The sequence below is a fragment of the Ursus maritimus genome, unplaced genomic scaffold (genome assembly GCF_017311325.1).
Source record: "Ursus maritimus isolate PB19 unplaced genomic scaffold, ASM1731132v1 scaffold_5, whole genome shotgun sequence".
Classification (NCBI taxonomy): Eukaryota; Metazoa; Chordata; class Mammalia; order Carnivora; family Ursidae; genus Ursus; species Ursus maritimus.
This window is the reverse complement of record NW_024426663.1, coordinates 2956011-2982383: the sequence shown is the minus strand read 5'-3', so window position 1 is coordinate 2982383 and position 26373 is coordinate 2956011. Positions and strand designations below refer to the sequence as shown.

At 42.3% G+C, this 26373-nt stretch overlaps 1 protein-coding gene across 2 annotated transcripts in view; it reads left to right on the top strand.

Moving 5' to 3' along the window:
* The first annotated feature begins 335 nt into the window (after positions 1–335).
* Positions 336–26373, top strand: part of MAN2A1 (mannosidase alpha class 2A member 1) — a 172447-nt gene continuing 146409 nt past the window's right edge. The window contains exons 1-2 of one of the 2 annotated variants that reach the window (XM_008704925.2): positions 336–1021; positions 25548–25805. In XM_008704925.2, the coding sequence (XP_008703147.1) occupies positions 887–1021; positions 25548–25805 (393 nt within the window). In that variant the 5' untranslated portion in view covers positions 336–886. Of the gene's footprint in view, positions 1022–20310; positions 20653–25547; positions 25806–26373 lie in introns of those variants that run through there. The other variant, XM_040621982.1, reaches the window with a different exon arrangement.

Sequence of the window (26373 nt, the reverse complement as noted above, 5' to 3'; positions counted from 1 at the left end):
ATCTCCGCATTTACGGGGCGGGAAGGAGGGAGGGGACTCGCGGCTGCAGCTGGAGCGGGCTTCTCTCCGGGGACGCTCCTCTCCTTGCGCTCCTTTTCCTCCTCCGCGCGCCGCCGCCGCCGCCCGCCCCCTGCGCCCTCCTCGCGCAGCCCGGGTCTGGGAGGGGAGAGGAAGGGGCGCCGGGGGGCGGGAGAGGCGGCGGGCGGGCGCGCGCTCGGAGGAAACTCCTGCCGGATCCGTTCGTCCCCGCGCCCAGGGTGCACCCCGGCCCAGCCTCGGCGGCGGCGGTGGCGGCAGCGGCAGCAGCAGCAGGAAGGCGCTCTGGCGGGGGCGGCGCCGCGGGGGCGGTCCTGGCCGTCCCGGCGTTAAGTTGTGGGGCTCGGCTCCTCCCGACCCTGTTCCTTTCCCCTGGGCTGTTCGGACCCATCTCGGTGCTGTCGACCCCAAAGCCGCTGATCCCGAATCTCCTGGGTGAGGGGGACACGCCTGCCCTCGTCGAGAAAACTTTTCCTGCTGACTCGGTCGGGGCGGCGGTGGCAGGAAGTCCGGACAGCGACCTCTTCTCCGCCTGCCCTGCGCGCCCTGCCGGGTGCGGGCGCTGAGATCTAGATCAAGTTTGCGGGGGCCCCTTCCGGGCTGCAGGCGGGTCCCGCCTTAGGAGGGACGCCCAACCCCAGGGAGGGCGGTGGGCCCGGGCGAAGGCCGAGGGCGTGTGGTGGCGCCGGAGACAGGGTGCGGAGCGCGGTCGGGATCCGCACCCGCAGCCAAAAGCGCAGAGAGCAGGAGCCCGGGAGCAGGGAGCCTACGGCGGCCGCTTGCAGGAGTCCACAGCCCGCCTTCTTCTTCGGTGAGGACAGTGTCCTGGCCCCGAGTCTATCGAGGAAAAATGAAGTTAAGCCGCCAGTTCACCGTGTTCGGCAGCGCGATCTTCTGTGTGGTGATCTTCTCGCTCTACCTGATGCTGGACCGGGGTCACTTAGATTACCCGAAGAGCCCGCGCCGCGAGGGCTCCTTTCCCCAGGTAAGCACCGGCGTCGGGCTCCACGAAGGTAGGCGTGGGGGCCCGTAGTTCCCCGCTGCTTCGCGACCTCTCCCTCCTGCCGAGCGTCTGCGCTGGGGCAGGGTGAGGCCGAACCGGAGGAGGATCCGATCCTCCTCCAGCCCGGGCTCTGCAGCTTGCGGACGGCGGTGACCGCGACCCGGGAGCCTCCTCCTCCCAGGCGCGCCCGAGTTAACAAAGTGCCGGGCGGCATGCGGTGGCGGGATCGAGCTCAGGGGTAGTGGCCATGTTCCCTCACTCCCAATCGGGCCTGTTGGGGTGGCCTCGGGCACCTGCCGGCTGGAAAACCGGCGCAGCGCCCGATTACCGCTGTTGGGCAGCCCCTCGGCCCACACAGGGTTAAGCTGCACAGACCTCCCCCCCGCCGCCTCTGAGCGCCCCCAGTCACGGAAATTGATCAAACAGACCCCGTCTGGTCTGTTTTTTCACCCCACTGTCTCTGGAGAAATAAGCAAAAGTTTATTACGTGTTGCAAACCTCTTAGATGTGAATCTGTAGGTTCGATTTTAGTGGCGTCATTCTTCAGCTATTACATAGGGTTTGTTTGGAGCAGACGTGGGAGCCCAGTAGGGAAGCGCGTGTTATACTCCAGCCGGAAGCTGTGGGGCGCTCAGTCCTGCGCCCAGTGGTCAAATTCTCCATCGAGTTGGGAAACCACCCGTCTTAAGTCTTTTATGTAAAGTTACTAAAAATAAGCAAACAGACAGTCGGCTCTGTTTGGAAAGATGCCGTGCCGCCTGTGAGATGTTTGAAGTTCTTTGCCCGTGACCTGTACTCTTCAGAAATTTTAGTGAAAACTGGGTGTTATGTAGTATCCTCTAATAAATGAGCCTGCAGAACTCGAAACTGTGACAAGCTGATATAACAACTGCTTGACTCGGAGATACTGAACAAGTTGACGGGGGTTTTTCTTTCTTTTGTGACAACATAAGTGACCAGAGAGTATGCTTGCCATTTGTTCTTGTGATGTGCTGAGGCAAAAGGCTTGAATTTAATTGAAATTAAACTACTAACTTTACCAGAATTCTCAAACTGCAAAAAAGACCTCTTTGTGGATACAGAGCCCTCAAAATATGTTGCAGGTGAAAGGTGTTAAAAATATTGCTGTAAGCGTGTGTCAAAAAATTTTAAAAGCTTTTTCTCTTAGTATGATGGAGAAAATACAGTGACATAAGCACTATGGAATGTCTTTAAATCTTGACTTTAAAGTTTGTCCAGTGCTTGTTGATGAGACTGAAAAAGAGTTTAAAATGGGGTGAACCCTCTGAAGCCATAGCAAAAGGAGTTCTAAGCCTTGCTTAATATGTTGTATAATTTGGCAGCTAAACTTGCTGTGATTCGCCCCCCATATCACACTTTCAGAATTTTTTTCATTACAGGAAAAATCATAAAAGCTAATATATTTTATTTAAGCTGTTACCTTGAATAATGTCCTTTGGCTTTGGCTTGATGATCACTTGGAAATGATTTATGCAAACATCTGGGGCTGGGGTTCTCTGGCAACCTTGACATTTTACTGTTTCTAAAGAAGTGAGTCACTCATTCGGTTACTGGGAAATCTTAGGCAAAGTTAATTCCAATATTTTAATATCCAGCCTTAGTCCTCCTCAGGGGGCTTAAGTTCTGCATAGAGCAGAATGCATTTGATGGAAAGTGACAGTGGCTGCTGGAAGAGAAGGCTCTTGTCTGTATTGTTTTGTGTGCAAGGGGAGAGGATTTGGAAGGTGGAGCTTTTTGTGCTTAAGGTTGACATTCGCAGATTTTCAGGACTGGGTTTTCGGTTCAGGAAGAAAGCACTTTTTTGCTGATTTAGTTTTGGAGAGCCACTGAATCCCCAAACAGGTGGACAGAATAAGCACTCTGTAAACCTAACTGTTACATGCCTGACATCAACCTATGTGTCTTACAGGACAAACTCCATCCCCACCATCCAGTAGGTAAAAAAACTGAGGCACAGAGAGATTAACTTGCCCAAAGTCACACAGCTAAAAGCTGAGATTTGAACAGGAGGCCTTTGGAGTCTAGGCTTTCAGCCACTATACTATACTCTTAGTAATTCTTTGCCTACCTTTTAGGTCCCAGTCTGCCTGCAGAAAAGATCTGATGTGGAAGATAGAGTTATTTCCATGTTACGCTGTGGTTCCTTAGCTTATGACCTTTTTTTTTTTTTTAAAAAGAACTTTCATTATGAAGCTCTAACGAATGTGCTCCTTTTTCTGAAACGTTTAACATTTGAGATTTATACCTCTCCCAGAATGTCTTGTCGCTCACTTTAGAGCTAAACATTGTAATGAATACCATTACGCAGCACAGCATCCAGCCTTTTGAGTTGTTTTTATTTTTTTCATTACTTCTAAATCCCATGTAAACCTTAATTTGATGAGAACACCACACATAACAAAACTAGCTTGCAATAGATAACACTTTTTCGGTGAATTTGAAGCAAGCTAGTCCATCACTATATATCATTTTTGGTGTCTAGGAGAATGATTTATCTAGAAAGGGATTGATTTCTGTTGAATTTTAGTTTAGGATTAAGGATTTTAGTTTCTTTAAGTCAATGTGGAAACTTCAGTAATATGTGTGTGTGTGTGTGTGTGTGTGTGTATAGTCAAACCATCCTAGATGGAAAGCAATCTATGTGCTATTATTCTGGCTTTCATTCTTTTCCCTTCCTCCTACAACTCTGTGTTTTTCACCAGTTGGCCGGACTCTGGGGTGGCAGTAGGCCCAACTCTGGGTGCTCCCGTTTTTCCCACCCTGGAGGAACAGCCTGCCTCTGATATAGTCTTTGGAAGGCTTTTCCCTTTGCTCCTAGGAGGAATTCCTTTGAGGCTTGGAAGCAACAGGCAGTCTTGTTTCTGTTAGCTTCTGTGTATATTTCACGGTTAATAAATCTCAGCTAGAAAAATTATTAAAAATTTACACTGCAGTTGAGAGGCTGACCAAGGCCTAATTCCCTGAAGATGCTTTGAGGTAATATAAGAATTTGAGTAGATGGAAAAGAGAGGCATTGTTAAGGTACTGAAATTCTTCATCATTTCTTATAAGCAGATTTCACAAGTTGCTTACTTTCTGCATTGTGTGTAATAGATCTCTTATTAATTAACAGATGATCAATTTTTAAATTACTAGTGTAGACTCTGACCATAAGGATTAATATTAACTCTTAGAAATGTCTTCAGAGATTGGAACTCTGATGGAAAATGTGAAAGTGAAGTTCAGACTTCATCTTTGCCCAGATAATTATTAAGCAAGAAAGTGAGAATGTCTTTAAGATATTTGATTAAAAGACTTTGGAATGTGGAGACTTTTATGCCTTTTGGAATTTTTTTTTTTTTTTAGAGGCAGGGTGGGGCAGAGGGAGGGAGAGAGAATCTTAAGAAGGCTCCGTGCTTGATCTCACAACCCTGAGTTCATGACCTGAGCCAAAATCAAGAAACTGGATGCTTAACGGACTGTGCCACCCAGGCCTTTTGGATTTTAATTGTCATTGTGCATAAACACATACAAAAATATGCTTAAATGCTTTACATCTCTAGTACTTTTTAAAGAGCCCATAGTTGATGTGTAATAAAAGTTGACTTTAGTCTTCCAGTTGTTTTTTCTTTCAGAAATCTGAGAATCTTACGATGCATGGAAAAACATGATCATGCTTGCTTCTCTATACTCTAGTGCACTCCATAAGTATAGCACTTTTCACTGGGGTTTGTGCAGGTGTGTGTAAGGGAGTTAGTTTCATTGTGGGGGGTATAATGTTTGAGATCTGTGACTTTGGCAAGTGGCGGAACTTTGAGAGTGGTGGCAAGCAGGCATTGAAGGAGGAATGCAAGAACATGGAAGCATCTGGAGAGGCTGGTTTCCACCATGCCCTTTGAGGTCAGCAATTCTGCAGGATCCCTGCCCAGCATATTTCACGAAGACCCAAGCTCACTTCCTATACACTAGCTGTGACAAGAGTGCATCTAGTCTGAAGGCTTAAGTTTATTATTATTTTTTTAATTGAATTGAATTTTGTTCCCAGGTCAGCCCTGCTCTCAGGGCCTAAACAAATACTTTTGTTTGGGAGATGTTGCAGTCCTATTTATCTGAAGGGCATCATCTCTCTGACTCATTAATTAACATTAAGGGGTATCTGGGCTGTGGGCAAATTGACTAAAATTACCACTTTTTTTGTCGTTTTAACTTTGAGTCAGCTTTTGTATTTTGTGATAGCTGTTAAAACGGCCTTTTTTTGGCAGATTGGAGTAAGTGTTGAGATTTTTCCTAGTAGTAGTAGTTCAATAGCAGCTGCTCACCCCCTGCTTGAGTTTTCATGTTTTTGAGCCAGTGGTCTTAGTTTTACCTCTCTTCAGAGAGATCTTTAAGAGAATGTGAGGATATTCAGCAGCTTGGGATAGGATCTCTGGTTGCTGGGTTATACAGGCCTTACCTGTGCTTTTGGGCCCTTCTGTCTTGGTGGTCAAGTTCCTGGTAGCATCAGCTTTTACAGTACACATAGCACTGAAGAGAGGAGGAAGAACTCCCAAAGAATGAGTTTTGCTTCTTTTTATAGTTGTGATTACCAGGTTGATCAGGAGCACAGAGGCAGACCATTTTGACTAAAATTGGTTTCTGTTTCGGTTGTAAATTTCAAGCCAAGCTGCTAATTTTAAGGCTGAAACCATGTTGAGGTTCAAACAAATTTGAAGGCTGATTGAACTCAGTGGAGTTCAGACTTAGTGCTTGAGTATTGCCAGATTTGCCTTGTGATAGGCAATAAATCGTTTGATTTGAATAAACTAAGTCTCTTGAGGTTGTAACATAACTCTGTTGTGAGGTAGTATATTTAATGTAATGTTATTTGTGCTTTTATGCAGAAAAGCTCATAGTTGGTATCTAGGAAATATGTTGAATTTGTAAATCTGACACAGCGTTTTCCAAATAAAAGACCAACTTTGAAGCACTTTAGCTTAAAACTTTCATACTCTACCTTTGACTGCCTCACAACCTCATAGCTATTGCTATTTGGGGCTGGATAATTCTTTGGTGTGGGGGCTGTGTATTGTAGAATGCTTAGCAGCGTCCCGGTTTCTACCCATATAAACCAGAAACACCTTCTTCCCTCTCTCAGTTGTAGCAACCAAAAATGTCTGCAGACATTGCTAAATCTCCTCTGGGGGAGAAAAAAATTAACCCTGTTGAAAATCATTGGCAGCAGTCTAACCAAAGGCCTATTCTTTATACCCCTGGCACTTCGTTAGCATTTTGCATTTTGGGAGGGAATGATCAGAAGGCTTAGTTCTAATACTCAAAAGGATAACTAGCATTGTTTGATGATTGAAATGTATCCTTTCTCCGGATGCCTAAAAATGCACTTACGTTTTTAGGATTCTAAATTGCAGTATATTACAGAAAATACAAGGGTAGATACTATGTTCATAGGCAAATTAAAGAAAAAGTAGAGGATTATTATAATGAAATTTCCTTTTTTAAAAATTGAATATATTATTCTGAGAAAAACTTTATGGCCAAGTGATAGTAAATAGATCTCTTACTTTTTGCCAGTTGAGTTAGAGGTTGAAAGTAGTCTGGGTCTATTCCCCTTATCTTTTAGCATAGGAAGAAAAGATAATGCTGCTCAGTAATAAGGTAGTATAAAAGTCATACACAAACATAATTTGAGATGTCTGAAGTTTTCTTAAGTAAGCTTTATTTCTGTTAATTCTGATGGTTTGAGTTACTGCATTTTGTATTCCTTCTTGAGAAAAAGCAGGAACAGAAACTGGAAAATAAAGTGGATGATTTCCCTCTTGTCCAATTCATTTTGTTTTAAATAGCCTTTTTTAAAGAAAGGACCACGGAAGTGGGGTAGGAAGAGAATGAAGTTCTTGGCAAATGTCCTTCCTTTCCTTTTGTCCCCAAAGTCTCTGGCCTTGAACTCTGCTTAAGTCAGCTAACTGTGGGCCTAATCTGGCCCACCACCTGTTTTTGTGGGACCACACGCTAAGAATGGTTCTTATGCTTTCAAATGGTTAAATATTTCATGACGTGGCCACACTCATTTCTCTACAAATTGTCTCTGGCTGCTTCATTGCCACACGCGTTGAGGAGAGCTGAGTATTTGCCACAGAAACTCTCTGCCCCACAGAGCCTAAAATATTTGCTGTCTGGCCCTTGACTGAAAAAGTTTGCCAGTCCCAGACTTAAACTGTATTTCTCTATTATTAACATTAGAGGCAAATAGTGTGGTTAGATCTGTTGAAGCAGAGGTGTGTATTGAAAACAAAATTCTTGTCACCTGGTTATTAGATAAGCATTAGTGAAACTTAGTTTGTATGTTAAGAGTGTGGTTTAAAACTGGTGTTATATACATGTTTCATAGATTTCCAAGGATCCTTGGGGGAACCTCTGTGCTGGAGCATGGACACGCTTGACATGTTTAGTTTGTTTCCCTTCTGTCCAGCCTGCAGGCTTCTCACTATAGGACTGCTCTGGGATGGGGGGTTCTGGGGCATGAACTGTGCAAAATTGATCCATAGTCTCAAGATCGAAAACCGTGACTTTATTGTATTTTGGATTGGCTGTAATTCACAGATGGGCTGAATTCTGGGCCTAATCAGACAGCTAGGGTTAGTTAGGATTGTGGAGGGAGAGCCTGGGTCTGTCAAGGATGGAAATTGGCAGTCCTCTCTGGGACCCTGAAGGCTACACAGCTTGGAGGTGGAGAACTATCAGGAGGTCTGCAGGGGCACTAGACTGTTACTCATCAAAGAGTAATTAATTCCTGCTAATTTTGAGCCTTCTTCATGCTTCTTGAAGATTACGTGCGGCTTTCTTCATTCCTTTTAGCACAGGCCCCCACCCCAGTTGTGTCCTCAGAGATTTTACTATCATTAAATTGCAGTACACTTAGTCCAAACAAAAATGAGTGTAATGAGTCTCATTGAGTGGTGTTGCAATTTTTAAGTATTTTTTTTCCATTTTTAAATGTATGCATTTCAGCATTTTTCACATTCATGTGGATTTCTCACTGGCTTCCTGTGCAGGTGGTCACCTTTGGGAGTCAAGAGAAATGAAATGCTTTTTCCAAAGGCAGAGCAGGCGCCAGATGTGACCTAGTCCCACCAGTGAACCTCATTGTCCTGAGTCAGGAGCCTTGAGAGCCAGGGAATTTGCCAGTGCTTTTTTTCTTTTAAACACATATTTTCTTCCAGGACTGATTGTGTTTTGTAATGCGAAGCTCTTCTTCCTTCAGGATGGGTCTGTACTTTGGGGCTGAAGATAGACTTTGCAGCAATTCACCCCTGTTCCTTCATACCACTAGTGTGGAAGAATGTGGGATATGTGGGTCCTGGCCTTTGTGGTAACATTTTTACCTGTGGAACATTAGAAGATGGAAGCCAGAGAATATGAATTATTCTCAGAATTACTTTCTCATAAAAATGTCCTGAATTTGGATTTTGAGAAGGAGGTAGTCATTCTCTTAATAGTCACCAGCACCCCTAGAAAAGTCATGATATGATAAAGTCAGATGTAGAATTTTAAAGTAGGGAGGGTCCTTCCAGATCAGATAATTTAGTCTTTGATTTTTTCAGATAAGGACACTGAGACACATAAACGGGCATAGCATACCCAGGGTATGCATCCTGGCCTATAATTCATTGCTTTCTGTTGTACATTACTCGGCATATATTTGAGAATTACTTTGTGTTAGGTGCTGTGGAAATTTCGATAGATGTACTAGATAATGTTTCTTGCTTTGCAGGAGCATCTTAGTTATTTGAGGCGATGCAGCTGTCATTTGTGAAACAATTAGAGACAGCTGAGTGTTATTTGATTACTCATTAAAAGAGTTAGTGTTAAAAAGCTAGAATAGTGCCTGGCACTTAGTATGTGTTCAGTAAATGCTAGTTATTGCCAATGAACAGAGATTTATGGAGTAGCCATAAACAGTGCCAGGCACTGTTGTTGTATGTTCTGGGGATATAAGAGCTAAGAATAAACAAACTGAGGGCCTCAGAGGGGAGGGGGGTGGGGGAATGGGATAGACCGGTGATGGGTAGTAAGGAGGGCATGTATTGCATGGTGTACTGGGTGTTATACGCAACTAATGAATCATCGAGCCTTACATCGGAAACCGGGGATGTACTGTATGGTGACTAACATAATATAATAAAAAATCATTAAAAAAAAAAAAAAGCTAAGAATAAAATAAGAGTCCATGACCCTCATTCTTATTCTTGGCATAAGGGCAGAGGCCTTAAAGGAAATTCAGCACTAATTCCTGGTAATGGCCTGGCTCAAGTTGACCAAAGGACCTGGGACCAGAGCTCGGCTTTTCTAATTGGGTAGGACTTTGAGGGAGAAAGAACATTCGGAGTGTGGAGTATCGAGGTTAAGGCTTAGGTCATGAAGGAGCCTGGCACCATGAGAAGAGGTGAGGAGATTGGTTTGATTTGGAATCTCCAGTGCTTGTGAAGAGTAGTTGGGAAAACATGGTGGGTAGTTCGGGATCAGGTCGTGAATTGCCCTGGGAGCTGGTCGGAGAAGTTACATGAGTCAGATGGTAGTGAGCCATTCAAAGTTATTGAGTATGTTAGGAAGCTGCTTGAGAAGAGCCATGTTGGAGAATTAATTTCATAGAAAATTTTAGACCTGGAAGGGAGCTAAGAGTATTCAATCTAGATTATTCTGGTAGCAGTGTGTAGGAAGACTCAGAAGCAGGAAGGCAGCTGAGAATCTGTTTAAGGTAATACAGACATAAGGCACTAAATCCCTATACCAGTATCGAAATGGCTAGAATTAAGAGGAAGAGGAAAATATGCAGACATTTTGTAAAAAGAAGCATCAGGGCTTTCTAACATTTTTATAAAGGGTAATGATGGATGTGGCTTGAATGGAACAATTTTTCCCACCTTTTTCCTTTGGGGTATTTGGAGAATTAGCTGCTACCCTTTGCAGAAAGGGATAGTTTGGAAGATAACCTGGTTTGGGGCGCCAACCTCAGGTTCACGTATGATGAGGTAGATGTTAGTAGGATAGCCAAGTGGGCTGCAGTGCCCGAGTGAGAGGTGAGGGACGGGAGATGCTGATCTGGTAGTCATCAGCATAGTCAGAGTGGATGAGCTCACTCGGGACTGTGCTTTGTGAGAAGAGAGCAGACAGCCAAGGAACATTTCTTATAGCCAAAAGCTACGCTTCTCGTATTAAGATGATTGTGTAGCAGATGCTAATAAAATGAAGCAGCTTGTATTCAAATTGTCAGAAACCAGCTCATTGATCAGCATACCTAAGAAAAGATAAGACTATCATAAGGAAGGATTTCAAAGAAGCATTTCAGTAAGAAACTAAAAAAGACCCTTTTCATTTTTGGCCCAAATTATGGAGTGAAATGATTTTTTTTCTAGGTTATAAGAACAGAAAATAGATTACCGTGTGTGTGTGTGTGTGTGTGTGTGTGTGTGTGTGTGAGAGAGAGAGAGAGAGAGAGAGATAGAGGGAGAGAGTGAGGGGGAGGGAGGGAGAGATGAAAAGAGATGGATTTATTAAAGATCAAAAGGCAACACTTGAAATAGGGGCTTCATAGCTCAAGGTTGTTCTGAAGATCAGATTTCTGAGTACCCCGAAACTGCCTCTTGTTGATAGTGAAGAAGAGCCCTTTCTTTTTGATTAGTGGCTGACCATACCCTTCCTCCAAACTAAAGAGATAAGAATGGTCTATGGCCCAAGGCCAACTTTTTGAAAACTTACAGGGCCCAATGACAACAACACTTGAAATGCAGTATATTTCTTACAACTTTTAGGGAAAAGATATAATCAATAATTGTTTAAAAGAAAGAAAAAAAGACTTAAGAAGAATCCGAGACATTTGTATCCTTAACTCATCTTTATAGCTGATTTTACGATACTTAGAAATTTGTTTTCATTATATTTTTACATATCCTATTGTGCCATACTCAGGTTTGTTGCTTCTGTGGTGTTTACCATGCCCCACCTTGCCCTTGTAGATTGAATGGTTCAGATGGACTTTTATAAAGTTTGTAGGAAAGGATTTGTAAAACTTTAGAATCTTTGCTGCTTGAAATGAAAAGTTAGGAAATTCAGAATTTATAATAATTCAGATGGAGCTTGCCTAGACACTTACCTTTCTCCTAAGGAATAGACAGGGCTTATTCAGGAAATGATTAGTATAAATAAGATTGGAAGCAGGCTGATTATCTACTTAAAACAACACTGTCTTCAGAGGCCCCCAAAACTTTTCTGTATGAAAAACCATCTTAGACATGTCAGTTGCATTTATTTTAATAAGCTAACACTGTTTAGGTTGATCTGGTTTTTCCACTACCGACAATTGTTCTCTTTTTACATTAAAGTTGTGTTTCTGAAAATTACTTGGGTAAACTTATGTTGATGGAACTTTTATCATCAGATCCTAAAATACAATATATGCCATTCATCCATGCAGAATGGATTTAGGTGGTATAAATAGTACATAATAACAACCCTTGTGCATAAAGACAGGCATATCTCAAAAAATATAAGACAGATTAGCAGCATAGACCAGCAGTCATTGATCAGATCACATAAGACAGCATGACCCTGGCTCCCTGGGAATTGTTGCTGTCCGAAAGCATATCCTATGAACATTCATGCATGTTCTTAGGTGGGATACGCTGTTGACATTATCTCAGAGTGCTATGTAGAAGACTAGAAGTACATTAAAAATATGTCATAGAAGTAAAATTAATGTGGCTTTCAAAAAAAGAGTTTGCAAAAACAAAATACAAAGAAAGGAAATGTTCCACAGAACAGTTCGGGAAGTGCTGAATTAAAGAATTTTATTAGTCAACACCTTATTTGCTTAGCACCATTTAATTGCAGTTATTAAATGTATTTGAAAGTCATAAAACTGTGTTGTATGAAAATATTTGATAATCAAAACATGTTGTGCTTACAAGCCCTTGTTCTAATCATCATTTTTAAAAAAGATACCTGTTTGGCCCCATCTCACGTTATACAATAGCTTGGTGTCTGAAACGCGGCCAAAACGGGAGGTGCATTCTGCGCAGCTGCATTGGGGCAGCGCAGGTGGGGGTCTTACGGTTCTAATCTCAGTTTTATATCTGGAAACTCATAGGGTGGAGAGGGAGCTGCGTCTTGGAGCCTAGACAAAGCGCCAGCAACTGGAGTCCTGACCACAGTTTTGGAGGTGGCGAGAGGATGGGGTTCACAAAGGTGGGAAAAACTGGCGTGGCCAGTTGTTACTCTAGATCAGGGCTGGGAGGCACAGTGAGTCTGGCAGCTGCAGAGCGGTTACCTAGGGGCAGCGTCTGAGTCCTGAGGGTACCCTACCGGGGCAAGGCGTGGTGAGCTTGAAATCCCAGCTCTTCCCTGCACCGTCACTTGCACTCCTGTTGTAGACCTGCATCCGACTAGCCTCTACTAATGTCATACGTAGGCAGGTATGAGATCGATGAATAATGATTCGCCAAGGCAAAGCCCATTGCTCCTGTGTTTTGGCAAGGTGCTATGTAATTAAGGGCTCCTTGTGCTCATACGGTGAGTACATTTATTTCTTTGAATGGACCAGTGGAAGCACAAAGGCAATAATACCTTGGAAGAGATTCAGGCATGATAAGCTTCAGGTCTGGAAAACACCGTTAAAACACCGTCATTTGTCACTGTGGTTTGTGGCTTGTCACAACTATGTAGAGTTACATACACGACTCTAGCCACAGTCTCAGTTCACACTCTTTTTGGCCTCAACACTACACATCTTAAGGGGTGGAGTGGTCACTTGAGGGGTTTCTTGTCATTTTATGAAACCAAAATTCCTTCCGTTAAGTGCCTGCGATCTGACTAAGTATAAATAGCAGGATTTTTCTGCGTAGTTGAACAGCAGCTGACTGACTTGGAACTACTGCAGTAACGGTGACACCCCTGCTGGAAATACAGACTCTCTTTTACCAAATCACTGTTTTTATATTTAGCTTTAATACAGTGGTTCTTAACCGCAGATGTGCGAGAATTGCCTGGTGAGCCTTTTACAATTATTAAAGGCAGATCTGTGCACTCTCTATGGGTAATCCCCATTTGTAGCCACTGCTTTAAATTCATATTTGCACTGACCACTCAAGTATAGATTCTCCTGACTTTCAGACTTACGTGTCTTCCTGACACCACCACTGAGCTGTCTTGTAGTTCCAGAACAGAACCTTTGTCTCTCCCTTTGCTCCTTTCCTGGGATTCACTCCTGATTTCCCTAAAATGCCACCCATCTTCTTCCCAGTCGCCTCAGTCAAAACAAAACAAAACAAAACAAAACAAAACAAAACAAAACAAAACAAAACACAAAGGCTATTTTTCTTCTTTCCCTGTACCTCCCTCTCCTAGCTCATCTGTCTTGTCCCATCCTTTTGCTTCCCTCCACCTCTACTGCCTTGGTCCAAGCCATTGCAGCATTGACTTCGATTGCCCCACCATAGCTCCAGAGTAGCCTTAAAACACTTTTTATTCATTGACCCTAAAATTGTCCAAGATGAAGATATTGCTGTTTCTTTCCTGGAAAAATATTTTTAACTACAAAGTATTTTCCTATCTCCTTTGTTCAAAGATCAGTGTAGAGCTTTGTGAGACCAAAGCATGTCCCTGGGAGATAGGTTGCAGAGTCACACGTGCTCACCTCTCTTTGCTCCATTGCAGGGGCACTCAGCTGCTGAGGCTTACAGCTCCCCAACTCTTCTGATGGGGATTTGGACAGACATCCTCTAAGAGGGCCAGTGGAAGCTTTATTTAAATAGGGTCAGCTCTCTACTGGGTGTATAATTTTCCTATTGTTGCTTGTTTTTAAGCATGAAGTGGCTTAAAACAAGAAAAATGTATATGTTCCCGTTCTGGGGATCAGAAGTTTGAAATGGGTCTCACTGGACTAAAATCAAGGTGTTGGCACGGCTTCCTCTCTTCCGGAGGCTTTAGGGGAGACTCCATTGCCTCATCTTTTCCAGCTTCTAGAGGCTGCCTACATTCCTTGGTTTCAGGTCCCCTCCAGCATGGCATCGCTCTGGCCTCCTCTTCTTCTTTGTATCTTCTCTGACTCTGATTCCCATGTGATTACATCGGGCCTGTCAATATTCTAGGACAGTCTTCACATCTCAGAATCCTTAAATTAATCACATCAGCAAAGTAACAGAGTTACAGGTTTCAGGGATTAGAACCTGAACATCATTAGGATGGCCATCATTCTGCCTACCACACCAGGAACTATTTAAACTGATTTGTATGTGCTCACTAATTTAACACTCATAACCACCCTATGGGTGAGGTATTATCCATTATCCCTGTTTTACAGATGAGGAAACTGAGGCACAGGGAAGTTATGTAACTTGCCCAAGGTTTCATTGGCATAGTGGAACTGTAATTCATATTTGGCTTGGCTCCATTTTTTTATCTTATTTTATTTTCCAACTTTATTAAAATATAATTGACATAGAACATTGTATTAAGTTTAAGGTGTATAATGTGTTGATTTGATACACTTGTATATTACAAAATGGTTATTTCCATAGTGTTAGCTAATACCTCCATCATGTCACGTAATTACCATTTCTTTGTTATGATGAGAACATTTAAGATTTACTCTGTTAGCAACTTCAAGTATGTAATACAGTATTAACTATAATCGTCATGCTGTACATTAGATTCCCAGAACTGACTCATCTTATAATTGGAAGGGGTTTTTTTGTTTTTTTAAATAACTAGAAGTTTATACCCTTTCATCAGCATCTCTGTTTCCCCTCCCAACTTCTACCATTCTGCCGTTTCTTTGATTTCAACTTTTTTAGATTCCACATGAAAGTGATATCATACAGTGTGTGACTTTTTCTGTCTGACTTACTTCACTTAGTGTATCCTCAAGGTCTGTCTATGTTGTCATAAATGGAAGATTTCATTTTTTATGGCTGAATAGTATTCCACTCTGTGTGTGTGTGTGTGTGTGTGTGTGTGCGTGTGTGTGTGTGTGTGTGTATGCAAACATATACTTGCACAGAGTATCTCTTTCCATCCCTTCACTTTGGGTTTATGTTTGAACTTAAAGCTGAAGTGAGTCTTTTATGGACAGCATACAGTTAGGTCTTGTTTTTTGATTTTTGTTTTTTTAAATGTATCCAGCCACTCTTTGTCTTTTGAGTGGGGAATTCAGTCCATTTACATTTAAAGTAATTATTGATAGGTAAGAACTTATGTCATTTTATTAATTATCATCTGTCATTTGTAGTTTCCATGTTCCTTTCTTTCTCTCTTGCTGCCTTCCTTTGTGACTTGGTGATTTTCCATAGTGGTATGCTTTGATTCTCTTCTCTTTATCTTGCATGAATCTGCTGTAGTGTTCTGCTTTGTGGTCACCATGACACTTACTTAGAACATTTTATAGATATAACAGTGTATTTTATGATAACAACTTTGATCACATACAACACCTTTACCCTTTTTCTCTTCTATCCTCCCTTTTATGTTTTTGATGTCACAACTTACCTTTTTCTATTGTGCATCCATTACCAAATTATTGTAGCTGTAGTTACTTTTAATAATCTTGTCCTTTAACCAATTTACTGTAGAATTAAATAACTAACACTCCACCATATTAATGTAATATTTTGAATTTGACTGTATACTTAACTTTTACCAGTGGTTTTATATTTTCATAGGTTTTCATGTTACTAATTAGTGTATTTTATTTTAGCTTGAGCTATTTTCTTCATTCCTTGTAAGGCAGGTGCTCTGGTGATGAATTTCACCTTAGCCTTTGTTCGTCTGGGAAATGTGTATCTCTTCTTCATTTCGAAAGGACAGCTTTGTCAGGTGGTATATTTTTGGTTGGCATTTCTCTTCTTTCAGTACTTTGAATATATCATCCCACTCTCTCCTTCCCTATAAGGTTTCTGCTGAGAAGTCTGCCAGTTGTCTAGTGGGGGTTCCTTTCAATGTAGCAAGCTTTTCCCCCTCTTACAGCTTTTAAAATTCTCTTTGACTTTTGACACTTTTATTGTAATGTGTCTTGGGGAGGATCTCTTTAAGTTGATTTGGTGTGGTGACCTCTTAGTTCCATGAATTTGGATGTCTATATCTGTTCAGATTGGGGAAGTTCTCGGCCATTATTTCTTCAAAGTTCTGCCCCCTTCTCCTTTTCTTCTTTTTGAATTCTAATAATTTGCAGATTGGTTTTTTTGTTGTTATCTCACAGATGATGTATACTTTCTTCACTCTTTTTCATTCCTTTTTCTCTTTTCCGCCTCTGGATAATTTCAGTTGATCTGTCTTGCAGCTCACTTATTCTTTCTTCTGCTTGGTCAAGTCTTACATCAGTTTAATTATTGTTTTCTTCAACTCCAAAATTTGTTTGGTTCTTATTTATGTTTTCCATCTCTTTGTTGAACTTCTCATTTTGTTCTTATATTGTTTTCTTGATATTGTTAAATTGTTTATCTGTATTCTCTTGTAACTCTGAACATCTTTAGAACATTATTTTGAATTATTTGTTGGGCAATAGCTATATTTCCATTTTCGGGGGACCAGTTACTGGAGGTTTACTATATTCTTTTGGTAGAGTCATGTTTTCCTGAGTCTTAGTGATCTTTATAACTTTGCACAAGTGTTTTTGCCTTTGAAGAAGCAGTCACCTCTTCCAGACTTTATGAACTGTGTTAAGAGAAGCCTTTCACCTGTATGCGAGAGGGGAAGTTGAAGCATGCTAGTGATCCTAGCATGTCCCGAGATGTAGCACCTGTGACTCCAGTTCTACTGGTGCAGGGCACCAAGTGTAAGGTCATGTGGCAGCATCCCTTTTGAGGGTGGCATGATGTCTCTTTGGCTCAGGTTGCTGGGGTCCACAGCATTGACAACTGTGTGGTCCTTGGCAAATGCTCTAGGGTGTTGGCAATGGCTGCAAGGGCTGCTTGGTCCTCATTGGCACCTCCAGGCCCAGTGGCTAGGGGCTAGGGCAGACAGCAGTGGTGGCCAAAGCAGGTTGTGTGCACCTAGTCAGCTGGAGTGGCCTGTGTAGTGACAGGGGCTAGTTGCACGCATACATGTAGTGGTGGGATCCAAGGCAGGGAGCAAAGGCTGGGGCCAACTGTGGGTGCACTGGTAGTTGCAGGGGCCCTGGTTGTTGATAGGTACTACCATGACTGCTCAGTCCCACCATGGGCACACAGCAGTGGAGGCTGGTGATGGAGGTCAAGCTGGGGATGTGTAGTTGCACAGCTGGAGTGTCTGATGCCAGGTGAGCGTGATGGGGCAGGCTAGTGACAGAAGACAGGGCCTCATCCATGTTCACAAGCAGCTGTGGAGGCCCTGGCTATTGGCTTGCTCTCCCATCACTGCAGTCTCTTCCTGAGCATGTGCAGGCAGTGGAGGCTGATGACAAGTGTCAGATTGGCAGCGTGCAAGTGCATAGCTGGAGGGGCTAGCTCCCTGGCAGTGGGGATCAGCCAGGGGGGTCTGGGCTGGAGTCTTGCACTTGAGCCGCCAGAGAGGCCTGGGCTGGCTGCTGGCATGGTTGCTAGGTTCCAGAGGGGCTTAGTGAGGAGAGAGCAGGAGGGCCACAGGTGGGTGGCATCAGCAAATGCCAATACAAGGGGTGTGAAAACTGGTAAAATCTGCAGGGATTCTATGGCAGCTGTGCTGGCCATTGGTTCCTTCAGTGGTTGAAAGCTGCTGAGTTTGTCTGTAGAGCAGGTCACTGTGAACCATTCTTGTTCATGCTGTGTGGCTACTATTGGTAGCCTCCCCTTTTCTTCCTTGTTCCGAGTTGTGCCTATGTGTCTCTTTGTGTGATGCTCCCAGTGGCTGGGGAACCTCTTTTACCCTGCTCTTCTTTCCTAGCAAGGGAAACTCTAGCTGGGGAGTGTCCTCTTGGCATTGAGCAATGGCCTGGGGCATGGGATGATGCAGGCAAAATGAAGAAGTCTCTCTTTTTTTTTTTTCTATGTGGTTATTTTCAGGTTTTTTGTTCCACTGTGTTGCTGAAGCTTTGTAAGTAGATGCCAGAGCTGACCCACAACTGTTTTTATTCATAGATAGCTGTTTCATTGTTGATGTTTGTGGGAGGATAGAGGCTGGGATCTCCTATGCTGCCATTTTGATGACATTACTCTTGGCTTGGCTTTAGAGTCTGTTCTTAATCACAGTTGTTGTGCCCTGGAAAGTTGTACCCTTCAAAGTGATTTTAGAAAGCCACGGGTGCCCAGGTGGCTCAGTGGGGTAAGCATCTGCTTTTGGCTCAGATCATGATCCCAGGGTCCTGGGATCGAGCTGCACGTGAGGCTCCCTGCTCAATAGGGTGTCTGCTTCTCCCTCTTCCTCTGGCCCTCCCCCTGCTCTGTTCTCTCTCTCTCTCTCTCCCTCTCTCTCTCAAATAAGTAAATAAAATCTTAACAAAGTGATTTAGAAAGCCATACTTTTATTGTAGCAACAGCAGCAGAAGTAACGTCTTCTTGAATGCCTGCTTGCTGGCAGGCCCTATGCTAAGTTCTTTTCAGCCATTCCAAGCAATAGGTATTAGCACTGCATTTTGCCCATAAAGGAAACTGAGGCCCAGAAAAATTAAGTTACTTCCTCAAGGTCACGGTGCTAGTAAGTGCCAAACATAGGATTAGAACCCACATAGTCTGACCCAGAGCTCTTGTGCTTCACCATTCAACTAAACTGCCTTTATCATTATCTTGTAAAAGGAGTTATTAAAAATAAAGGTAATCATTATTTACAGTCATTAAAAATAAAAATGTGGTGAGGTATAATATCCTAAAGCATGGAATGGAGGAATCTGATACAAGGATAATTAGAATTAATATCCAGTTAAGCAGATTATCAAAGAGTGCAGGTTTGTGATTTATGTCACCCTCTAGGGTAGTTTGGAGGTGATTTGCCAAATGGCTTATTGGCTGTATATCTTAGATATTTCACTGGCATGCGTGAAGTTGGAGATGTGGGTCCCGAACCTGGCTGATCACCAGAGTCTCCTGTGGAGCATAAACATTGCAGTTTCTGGGGCCCTTCCCAAGATTCCAGGGTGGATCTCCGAGATTTGTAAGTTTTTTTAAAGATGTATTTATTTGAGAGAGAGAGCACACGCATGCATGCGGGGAAGGGGCAGAGGTAGAGAATCTTCAAGCAGATGCCTCCACTGAGTGTGGAGATTGACTGGGACCCGATCTCACTGCCCTGAGATTATGACCTGAGCCGAAACCAAGAATCTGACGCTTAACCTACTGAACCACCCAGGCACCCCTGGGATTTGTAGTTTTGAGTAGCCTTTCAGATGCTTCTGATGGTTACTATTAGAGCCTTTTATCCAATCACATTGGTACATGGTGGGCACATTTTATGACAGGATCCAGGTCCAGAGAGATATTGATGTGATGGAGTGATATACTGAATCTACCAAAATCTTACAAGAAGGAGAAAAAGAAAACATGAATGACAGGTGGTATGGAGCTAGAGTTTCACACATATGTATCACAGTAAAATTTTGTTTCTCTTGAATCCTGCCATTGGTGATTGTGTTATAAATAAAATAATATTTTCTCTATTGTTCTCTTAACTAGAAACTTGATTTGGTTGAGTGAAGATCTTTTATCACTATTGTGGTAGGGAGAACTTCAGAATCAACCTTGGGTTCTTTTACCAAACCCTCGTCGTCCCCCACTTAGTTGAAATTAGAGCCCAGTGAGCCATGATTACTGATAGTCGTGAACGTTGAAACTTCTGGTTGGACTGTGCAGAGTCCGTAATCTTCGCCCTAGAAGAGCAGCCGCATATTCTGCCCTACTCATAAGGTCATGATTGCCCCTCTGTGGTCAAGCATCACTCAATTTCTATAGCATTTCCCTCTCAGTCAGTGAAGATCATCCTGTAATTTATGACTTTCCTTCTCATTCTTACCTACTTTTTGGGTCACAGTGAAGATTTTTGTGAATTTTCTTTCTTAAAAAAATTGTTAAAGTGTTTTATTTTTATTCATATTATTTTTGGTGTAAGTTGTATGCCAAAAAAATGACATTTAATACTTCCTTGTCTTAGAAAAAAATGTTACATATGTTCCCCCCACCCCCCCCGGTAAATATTTGCAATTCTTCTGTGCATAAGGCATTGTGCTAGGCATCAGGGTCTAGTGATGAATAAAACCGCTGTGGTGCCTGTTCTCAATATAGAGATTCATTTAGTGATGAAGATGGGGAAACAATACGTGAATAAATAGGTAAAAATGTAATAAGGCTGTGGAAGAAGCAAAAAACAGACATCGTGAATAACATGAGAAGGCCTATTTTAGATAGGATGGCTGGGGAAGGCTGCGTTGAGGGAATGTTTCGTGTGAGATTTGAAGCACTGTATGAAGAGAGAACGTGTATGAAGGTCTTGAGATGGGTTGAGGAGGAACTGGCTTACAACTGAGATAAGATCAGGGTGAAGCTATGTTGGGGGAGGGTTAGATAGGTGCAGGTGTTTACTGATTGTAGAAGAAGTGCAGAGAGAAGCTAGCACTGGATTGTTAGAAGGATAGCACAGCTGCGTAGGCATCGTTGAAGGATGGAAGCCTGGCACTGGGAAATTAGGTAAGAGGCTGCCGTGTACTAGGCAGGAGAGGTTGCTGGAGGCTGGGGTCAGTGTGGTTGCAGCTGAGGCGGAGAGACGTAGAATGATGCAACAGGTATTTTAGAGGTAATAAGGAAAGAGCTTGCAGGTAAGTTGGTTGTATGAACAGGGTAAGGAAGGAGGAGGGATCAGTTATGCCACCAGGATTTTGGGAGTGACTAACTAGATGGAGATTAAAGCTACTTACTGAAGATTTGAGGATTGTAGAAGGCTTTTGGGGGGAGGTATCTTTTGGACATAGGTTTGAAACCCAAGTTGAGGAGTGGAGTAGTTGTTAGGACAGATGGGTGTGTTTTTCAGAGAAGAGGCTTTAGCTGGAGATAGAAATATAGAAGAGATATCAGTACAAAAAAATGGAGTTTAAACCATGGAGGGATGAGATAATTGAAGATAGTATAGAGAAGGCAGAGGGCTCGGGTGTTAACCTTGAGGGAGGCACTCTGTCATTTGGGTGCGAGAGGGAGAAGGAGAGTGATAAACAGGAGGCAGGAGGAGCCCCGAGAGCAGGCTGGGCTGGGAGTAGGTGAGGTGAGCGTTGCCAGGAGGAAGAAGCGGTCTAGTGTTCTGGCTGCTCCTCGAGATGATGAGTAAGGGGAGGACAGTGTTTACTCGCCATGACGAAAACATGAAAGCCTGTGGGGACTTTGCAGGGGCAGTTTAGTGGAGTGGTGGGCAGATGCTGATAGCAATGGGCAGATGAGGGAATGGGAGTTTAAGGAAGCGGGGTGAAGAGTACAGACTGTTCATAATCTCTGTATGTCTGTGAGGGTGTTGGGGTCCGGGAAGGGAATCTTGGGGCTAAGGGAAGCACTGGAGTTTGAGTTGGTGTTTTAGATAGGATATCATGTTAAGTTGAACCATAGGAAATTGGTGAATTTTACTATTTTTGATTTATGAGAATGGCAAATTTCATATAGCTTGACCTGATGTTACATGTTACACAATGGAGAGCGAGTTACTTTTAAAAAGGGCGTTTGATGAAACCGTGTTGAGAGAGTTTTAACCAAAAGAATACCAGCCTTTGAGCTTGAGAGAGGTGGGTTTGGAGCTCACCAGTCAAATGCTGGCCTTTGAAGTGGGGAACGGGAAGGCACACATTCCTTTCCACTGTAACAGGAAGGAGGACGCTGATGTGTAGATGCAGCCGAGCCTGAGTGGTCACGGTGATGCCATTTCCGGCAGCTAGTGCTTACCTGGGGCAAATAATTATGTAATAAGCTTTCAGATTTAGCTGTAGGTTTACATTGATTGATTTTGTTCATAGGACTGAGTGGGTACCGATCCTGTTCTGCCTTGTAGTAGGCTCTAAATTTTCTCTCTCAAGAGTCATTCGTATTAGTGATTTTTTTTGCTCAATTTTTCTCTTTCATCAAAAGCGAAGTAAATCAAATATCATGACCTCCTCTCCACTCCTCAGCAGTGCAACACCATGGCCTCCCTATAGAACTGATTACCAATCAAAGAATAAAATGGTTTTCTCACAAGTGATTTTCTTACCCTACAGAAAATTGTCTTTTTCAGTATTACTATCTGTATTCCTTGACTTGTCAGTGTAATTGAAACATTATCTATGATTTCTGTTACTTTACTGCAGACTACAAGCACATCCTTTTAAGGTCATAGCACTCTTCTCTGTCATATCTACAAAATTTGCTTATGAGGTGTGTATATTTCAAGAATTTCAGCCGTTTTTGGGGGGGAGATTTTATTCTACTGCATAATGCAGTTTAAAAAATGATTTTCATTAGACTGTTCTGCTGACATATCTCCAGGCCACAGTTTTCTCCATGGACATATTAATTCGGTACAGAATTCCAGGTACTGACCATTAATTGTATCTTTAAAGCTACAATGAGATCGAAAGTCGTCTTTGGTGCCTGCAGGATTATTTTTCATGAAACATCTATTTCCTGTAATGTTTATTTTGAATAATACTCTCATCCATGGGTTATGGGACTAGCGCCATCGTAAGAATATTCCCAGATGGAGCCCTCTTCTTTTTCAGTGTGTGCTTGTTGAACTGTAGGCAGCTTTGCTGTGTGCATGGCTCCAAAATTATCTTTTCCTGAAAGTACAGAAAGGTCTGGAGAAATGCAGGCACCCCTGTATTAATTTATACACTGTAAGTGTCTGATAAAACATGCAGCATCTTAAATGCTCTAGGGTGCTGGTATTTTAGACCAAATTTTATTTTATGGAGGAGGGTAGCTTTACTAGAGGCAAGACAAGTCAACGTGTTCTAATTCTGCTTGGAATCAGAGGAACTTGATTTACTGTTGTTACCTGCTGTGGTAGAAATTGCAAGCATCACTGAAGTAGACTTGTATCTTCAGTATTGGAAATATTCAACAGAATTCATCAGAAGTGATTGCAAAAAGCTCGGTGTTTTGGTAATAAGCGAAGAAAAGTTTTTCCCTGATTTCAGACAGCTTTTGATAGAATGTCTGTTTAGGAAGATATATATAGATTAGTTAGCTGCATGCCTGACTCTCATATATTTTAAGCTTCTTCGGGTGAGCTTTGGGTTATGCCAAGGGGACTCCGTTTGGCCTTTCCACTGAGAACCACTCAACCAGCATCGATGTCTGCTGATAAAGAAGGTTTGTAGTCAGATACTGCTCAGTGGCTTTGCTGACCTGGAATCTACGCGGGTCAGCCAGCTTCTCCTTGAGCCCCTCGCTGGTGTTGCACTGATCCATCCTGCTTCCTTTGTTTTCCCATTTCTAGTCATGATCTGATGCATGTTCTCCCTCTTGCTTTTCAGTAGAGGAAATGGGGCTTGTCTTACAGGGCGAGTTCTGTGTTAAAACCTTGTACTTCCTGCTTCGGTATAATATGCTGATGAGCAGGCGTCAGAGTTCTGTGCCTTGGAGATAGAGCATGCCACCCCAGAGGAGACAGTTGGCTTAAAGGACTACAGTTTTGACACATACGGGCTATTGCTGTCACAGGCCTCTAAGTAGGCTTGGGAGAGCATCTTTCAGGTCTGTGGGGGCCGTCTTAATGTTTCTTCTCTCTGGCTTTGGATATTCGTCCCCAGTGTCGTCTTTTCTTCCACCTCCCTCCTCCCCACAAAGATAATGTGCTGCTGACTCGCTCCTAATTTTGGATATTTCTTTTGTCATTCCAAAATATCTTCTCTAGTCCCTTCAGACTTCTGTCAGTTTCACACAGTTTGCTCCAGTGGCCTTCCCTTGGTAGACACCAGTCTGCTGACCTCTCCCCTCCCCTTGTTGAACTGGCCTCTAACCTGGAAGTAGAATCCTGTTTTTCTCCTGGCTTCCCTATTACAAAGCCAACAGCTGTTCATAACAGACTAAAGAAGAATATAAATACCCATAACCAGTTTTTACCATCTTGATTATGGTCTTCCATATTTTTTTTTTCAAAAAGATGGTATCAAATTACTAGTTTTTTATGCATGCTTTTTAAACTTTTTTCTCCACTGTGTCTCCTGAAAGTAGCTTCCCATATATTTCTGTTTTAAAGAATTTATATTTCTAAATTTTTAATGACTGAAAACATTTCCATGATATAGATGTACCATTTGACCAGTTTTTTACCTTTGGACATTCAGGTGTTTTCTCTTTTCCCTTCTTTCTTAACTGTCCTCCTGTTACTTCCTTCCTTCTTCTTTCTGTCTTCCTGTTATTTTCCTGTTATTTACTGGTGATAAAACTTTTGTTTTTGGGTGTCCAGAGTTATTTGTTCACTATGCATATAGTTATTTTATTAAACCCCAGTGTGGACTTTTTGGGTAGGCTGTTGTTAGTGACAGTGTCACTCTTTGTGTTCAGGTACCGACTCATATCTTATGTGTATCTGTCTTCCCAGCCTGTAGGATTATGCCTGGTACAGTGGGTGTTCACTAAAGAATTATTGTTGAGTTCCAGAAATATAAGGGCCATGGGACAAATATTTAAGTATCTACCATGTATTTCAGGCCCCAGATGTAGGAGTGAACAAGATGAAGATTGTCCTTGTTCTCATAAGCTGAAATATTATTCTCTACAACAAGGTTTATGTTATAAAAATGACAAGGCTCTTAGGATGCCTGGGTGGCTCAGTCGGTTAAGTGTCTGCTTTCAGCTCAGGTTATAATCCTAGGGTCCTGGGATCGAGTGACTGTTCCGGCTTCTTGATCAGCGGGGAGCCTACTTCTCCCTCTGCCTGCCGCTCCCCTTGCTTGTGCTCTCTGTCTCTCTCTCTCTCTCTCTGGCAAATAAATAAATAAAGTCTTAAAAAAAAAAAAAAGACAAGCCTCTTAGTGTGAGGATCAATTAAAAAACTTTAAAGTCACACAGTGTAGTAGAAGTAGTCTACATTACCTGTAGCGTGGTTACTTTTCATGCATGTGGCTAATTCGGAGTTGACTAATTGATTTTCCCCGTAGATGATATTTCTTATTTAGGATTATCCACTAGGGTTACTGATTACGATGGAATGATTTTTTTTCAGATTCATACTTTTTGACTCTTTCTAGTACTAGAATCTTAAATTTAAAATTTTATACCTGAACATAATATGTTATACTTCGTTATTATAGAGAACTCAACGATCTTTTAGGACTGGGTTTGGGACAATAGGAAATATATCCCAAAATATTTTTGGTCTTTCGGTTGCACATTTTAAATTATGATTAAACAAAGATTGCAGCCATGGAGATTTTCTGCTGTAAATTGGTGTTTCAACACTGCCAGCTGTTCACGCTTTTTGTGATCCCACTTATAAACGTGGAAAGTGAAGGGTGAGTGGCTGCCCTCTTGGGCAGGCATATAATTTAAAAAAAAAAGTGTGTGCCTCAGCAGAGCTAAATTAGAGTTTCATATAGCTGCCTTTTTCTTTTTTATTGTAGGGCCAGCTCTCAATGTTGCAAGAAAAAATAGACCATTTGGAGCGTTTGCTAGCTGAGAATAATGAGATCATCTCAAATATTAGAGACTCGGTCATCAATTTGAGTGAGTCTGTGGAGGATGGTCCAAAAAGTTCACAAGGCAACTTTAGCCAAGGTGCTGGCTCACCTCTTCTGCCATCAAAGCAATCGTCCCTTGTAGTGGACCCTGAAGACTGTTCGTTCGCTTTGCAAAGTGGAAGTCGGAATTCAGATGTGCAGGTAATGTATGTATTTGTTAATGATCATTGGGCTTTTCTTGCTTTTCTTTCTTTTTTGATCTGGTATCTGTTTTAACTTACTTAGTTGCTTAAACTCTCTGGATTCCAGTTTTTATTTTTGTAAAGTGACTTGATTAGTCACGTGATCATTAGTTCTTTTTAATGATAAAATTCTGTAATTCTGTGTTTCCCCCAATTTTTTTTTATTATCTTATACTTTGTGATTATGGCCTTTTTGTATGCTTTTTAGGTCTTATTCTGTCTAGTAGATGAAGACCTTTAGAGGTTTAAACTTGGCCAAAGAGATTTTCTTATCTTCCTATTAAGAGTATAAGATAAGCCCTATTCTTACTATGTCTATATTATACGTTGGAGGTTTCACACAGTGTAGGGTTAGATTCCTTTTGCTGAATACCTCTTTGTGAGAGAGGGAAGGGCAATATTCTAGAGCTGTGCTGTTCAGTATGAAAGTCACTGTCTACATGTGGCTCCTAAGCACTTGAAATGTGGCTAGTCTGAACCGAGATGTGCTCTCAGTGTTGAAGACTTATTATGAAAACAAATGCAAA